A 5,296-nucleotide genomic window follows, 5' to 3' on the forward strand; every position below is an offset into this window, starting at 1 on the left:
AATTTCAAAATAAAATTAGAAATTTTCTTTTGAATTTTTTGTTATTCCTCTGTACTAGTAATGAAAAAATTTAAAAGAAAATTTCTAATTTTGTTTTGAAATTATGTTTTAGATTATTATTTCTATTTATTTTAAGATTTCACAAATGAAGAAATGTTAACAATAATTTCTAGTTTTTGTATAAAGAAAATTACAAATTTTGTTTATAATTTTTGCTGGTCAAAAATGGTAAGATAAATTTCAAATAATGTTTTACATTATGTAAGTTATTTTTTAGAGTAAGAAATTGTGAAATGCCTCATGTGTTCCTTTCTTGTCATGACGACTATTTACCAAATGCGGTCGTCCAATGTTGTTCAAGCTGCACTTGCAGAAATTGATGCTGGTAAAGCGCTCATCTGCTACATTCCTGTCCGAACCCTGAGCTATTCCCGCTCTCAACTATGGTGACGGCGAAATATTAATCACTAGTACAGTTATGAACGACAAGTCTGATGACGCGCTGCACAAAACTCTGGCAAAGCTTGCTCATCTCGACCTGACGGGCCGCGTTCGATATGATGGTGCGATTATGAAAGCGACAGGCGGATACTGTGATGTGTTTGCTGGGACAGCAACCATTACTCCTAACGAAAATCAAGAAGACTCCGGGGCGGCGATTGTAATGAAAGTTGCAATTAAGCGACTTCGCATACACATTCAGAAAGATCGGGACTTTGAAAAGGTACGAGCACGAATTGATTCACGACATTCTCTTCTCTAAAGATATTCAAGGAAGGTCCTCGCTAAGGAACTCTACATCTGGTCAAGACTGGACCATACCAATATCCTACAGCTGCAAGGTTTCGTATTGGAAGGTGATTACCCTGTCGTGATTGCTGAATGGATGGAGAATGGAACACTCCGTGAATATCTGCAGAAGCGCACAGACTGTTCCGTTGAAGATATGGTAATCTTGCTTTATTCCTCTTCTGTCCATTGCATCAGCCTACTCTACCATCAGATACTAGGAATTGCCAATGGCGTCGACTATTTGCATAGACAAAATGTGGTGCATTCCGACCTGAAAGCAGTGAGAGATACACCTCTCTCGTCCGTTTGTATAATTTAGCCTTATTATTGTCGCCCAGGATAACGTGCTTGTCAATCATCTCGGTGATCCTCTTATATGCGATTTTGGCATTTCCCGGATGTTATCATCTACAGTGACATTTGCTGGTGCAACTTCTGGGGGAATCAAAGGATCGATGCGATGGATGGCATACGAACTTCTTGACTTCTCTAGTGACGGACATCATACAAAGGAATCGGACGTTTGGGCTTTTGGGATGACTGTTTATGTAAGTAGACACTAATCTTTCGTGTAATTACACTGAACAACGTTGAAAACGACAGGAAATTCTTACGAAACAGTTACCGTTTGCGGAATTAAGACACGACGGGCTTGTGATGCGTGCAATTGTGGAGGGTAGATTACCTTCAAGCCCTCCAGAGCTTGATTTGCAAAGAGCATATCTTCGGACGGTTTGGGATATCTGCAAGAAATGTTGGATAACTCCTGCAAAAGATCGGATCACCATGACGCAGGTGGTGGATGCCCTTAAGGCAGTCAAGCAGATCGATAACTCTGAAGAAAATGAAGGTAGGCTTCACCGATGCAGGATCATAGCTTTACTCCGCCTAATAAATTGAAACCTAGACAATTCGTCTCATCCTAACTCGGGTGCGATATCTATGCACGATAATTCATCGGACGATTCAGACACCAGACGAGTTGCTTACAATCACCAGGGTATGAATCCAGGCCACAAAGGTGTTCCCGACGTTCAAAATAAACCATCAAACGCCGCAAATCGTCCTTGGTGGGAAGTGGAATTACTCCCGCGATCCAACGAATCTATTTTACGCGAACGCGCTCGATACAAGCACGACTTTCCTGCCAGTTCAGATCCACGCAGCAAGCACATCCACCCACTACTCATCGATTCCCAATATACTCGCCTGGATTTCTCCTCTCGCCCTTTCTCTCCCCGAACAGTACCAAAAGGCAGCTGGATCTCGAGAGAATACGTGCCGATTTACCAAGGTTACTTGTCACAACCCGCTGTATACCCTTATACGAAAGAAATCAAGATAACGTGCACAAGTTTGGGGCAGTTCACGGAGGCGTGGGCGATACGGGTCAGACCGGATCGGACGGTTTCAGTTGGAGATGTTCTACGGTTGGCGTACGACCAATTACAGGCACCAATGACACACGCAGAATGGGCCAAGCTACCGGAAAAGGAGGAAAAGGAAGCCGCGAAAGCATTTACTCGTCGATGTCGTGAGTCGGAACTAGCAAGGGTCCAGGGTGTGAGAAGGGTGGATGTGCTCGGGAAGAAGAATTGGTTTGGCGGTTTGAGGAGAGTGCATGATGATGATCCGGTAAACTTCGAATTATTACTTGATGGAGAAGAGTAAATTGGAGGTAAATCGCAGCAAATGTATCTGTAACTTGGCAATAGGATCAGACATCACACCAACAATTGTAAAGAAAAGTATTAAAATTGATACACATTATGTAAAGCATGATTATTCCTGATGATTCGATCACCTCACTCGTCTCCCATCATGCTGCTTACTGACATCCGACTATGTACTCTGACGCTGATGCTACTGACACTTACTTCACAAACTCTACTCTGACAAGTGATAACTCTGATAGCACACTCTACAGAACGCTCAACAAGCTTTCTAAGTTCAATTTAACAGGCTGCATAAGATATTTCGATTCGGTTATGAAAGCAAGCAGTGGATATTGTGACGTCTTTTCCGGGCGTGTTACCATTGTTCCTAGAGAGTAAGAATTTATTAGGGTCTCTACTTGTCATGACTGTTGCTATTCCCTTGTAATACTAACTTATCTCTATTTCAGCTTCTTGCTAAAGAACTATATATCTGGTCAAAGCTCAATCATCCCAATATTCTACCTCTGCAAGGATTTGCTTTTGAAGGCGATTGTCCGGTTGTCATTTCTGAATGGATGTCAAATGGAGCTGTACAGGAATACTTGCAGAACTTTCCAGTGTGTAATATTGAGGACATAGTTAGTATTCCCTTCATACCTTACTTTCATGTCTCTTTCTTTCTGCAGACAGTAGTATGATTAATGTGTTAATTTATGCTAGATACTAGGGATCTCAAATGGCGTTGACTATTTACACAAGCAAGACGTGGTACACTCTAATCTTAAGGCTGTAAGTACTGTTCCTATCTGCTATGTCTGCCTTGGTGAACAAAATTTAGGACAATGTTCTTGTCAACCACTCTGGAGATCTGGTAATCAGTGATTTTGGCATCTCTCGGATGGTGTTCTGTACAGCAACCTTTGCTGTAGCAACTTCAGGAGGATCTAAAGGATTAACAAGATGGATAGTATTTGAACTCCTTAACCTGACAGGTGACAGTCATCATACAAAGGAGACAGACATGTGGGTGTTTAGTATGACTGTCTATGTATGCTAGCCATATTTTATGTGCAGGAGTTTTGTTAAATTCTCTCTAAATGACAGGAGATCCTTACAAAGGAGTTGCCTTACCCAAACCTTAAGTAAGGAAGAAAGGTGCCAAGATGCCTGTAGTGAGTCATACTCTTGTATTTAATACCTATATACAATATGTTGTAACCTCTGAGGTGTTCTTGAGTGAGGCTCTGGCCTTTACACTTTTTTTTGAACATTGCAAAATTTGGGGATTACCTCTCATCTACTGCCTTTCACTTGTACTACTGGATTGTCAGCCTCCCCCCAGCTTCCCCCTACATGTCCACTATCTACTACACATCTATAGTACTCTATAGTAAGACCCTAGTTAATTATGAGTGTTACAAATACTATACAGATATCCTGTTCTCTCTCAAGAGCTTATAGGGAGATTGTTACCACCTGCTGGCCAACCTTTAATCTCTCAACAGACCCTCATCAGAGGTCCTGGGCTTCTGGGAGAATGTACTATAAAGATTGTATATGGTTGTGCTAGAGTAGAGTATGTTGTACATTATTGTGAGTCTGGTCAGCTGTCTACAATTAAGGTTCTGCTACTCAAGAATATACTTTACTGTACTACTTTAAGCAGATTATCTACAGACTTGCTCTTGCTCATAACTTTTCTGCCACTCATTATGATCTCAAGCTAGTGTCTAGAAACAAGCTGTAGAAGCCCCTACTATCCTATTCCTGAAATTGTTCAAGGAGAACACTATCTTAGTACTACTACAGAGATTAGAAGCTACTATACAATTGCTCTACTAGAACACTGTCAAGAAACAAGCTACAGAAGGACCTACTATCCTAGTCCTGAAATTACACAAGGAAGTACTATCTTAATACTGTTACTAATATCTGAAACTGTAGTGTAATTCTCTTCAGGAGCTACAGGTTCTATACTGACAGATACTGTCTACTTTTAGTATAACAGACATTATAGTTAAGCTGTCAACTATAGTATATTTATTGTATACTTGTTATACCTACTACAATATGTATCTCTCTATTGTTAAAGTGTTTGTCAAGACTGTCTATTCCTTACTATACTATCTCTTGCTCTGTCACTGTCTAGTGTCTACTATTATTGTTTACTGTTTACTAAGAGTATAAAGTCCCTTTCCCTTCCCTTCCTGTTTCCTAGAGTATAAAGCCCTGTTTCTAGTTGTGGACCTAGTTAGGGTACTAAGCCTCTACTAGTGTCAATTCCAGTCCTAGACATATAGGGCCTCTACTAGTATTACCTCCTGTTTTCTAGAGTATAAAGTCCCTTTTCTAGTTGTAGACCTAGTTAGGGTACTAAGCTCCTACTAGTGTCAACTCTAGTCCTAAATGTCTAGAGCCTCTACTAGTATCACCTTTAGTCTTAGACCTAGCTAGAGTATTAAGTCCCTACTAGTGTCATTCTTAGTTACAAACCTAGTTAGGAATTATACTCTACTAGTATTATCTAGTCCTTTCCTGTCCTGTCCTGTTCTGTCCTGTCCTGTCCTGTCCTGTCCTGTCCTGTCCTGTCCTGTCCTGTTCTGTCCTGTCCTGTCCTGTCCTGTCCTGTCCTGTCCTGTCCTGTCCTGTCCTGTCCTGTCCTGTCCTGTCCTGTCCTGTCCTGTCCTGTCCTGTCCTGTCCTGTCCCCCTTTGTCCTTCTAGTATGAACAGACTCTCTGTTGTCTCTACATACTTTGTTTTACCTACACACTACTTGTACTCTCATTACTCTCAGAATTAGTGTGTCAATTTTGTCAACCTAGTCCTTCTACTCCTCCTAGTACTA

The 5,296-nt window shown here is 41.2% G+C and overlaps 1 protein-coding gene across 1 annotated transcript; it reads left to right on the top strand.

Moving 5' to 3' along the window:
• Positions 1–787: 787 nt before the first annotated feature.
• FOMMEDRAFT_94502 (kinase-like protein) lies at positions 788–1,355 on the top strand (the record flags this gene model as incomplete). Its single annotated transcript, XM_007270367.1, has 2 exons — positions 788–1,072; positions 1,131–1,355. Coding segments are annotated over 2 exons (510 nt in total), but the record flags the coding sequence as incomplete, so codon positions are not given.
• Positions 1,356–5,296: the final 3,941 nt, after the last annotated feature.

This window comes from Fomitiporia mediterranea, assembly GCF_000271605.1.
Source record: "Fomitiporia mediterranea MF3/22 unplaced genomic scaffold FOMMEscaffold_13, whole genome shotgun sequence".
NCBI lineage: Eukaryota > Fungi > Basidiomycota > Agaricomycetes > Hymenochaetales > Hymenochaetaceae > Fomitiporia > Fomitiporia mediterranea.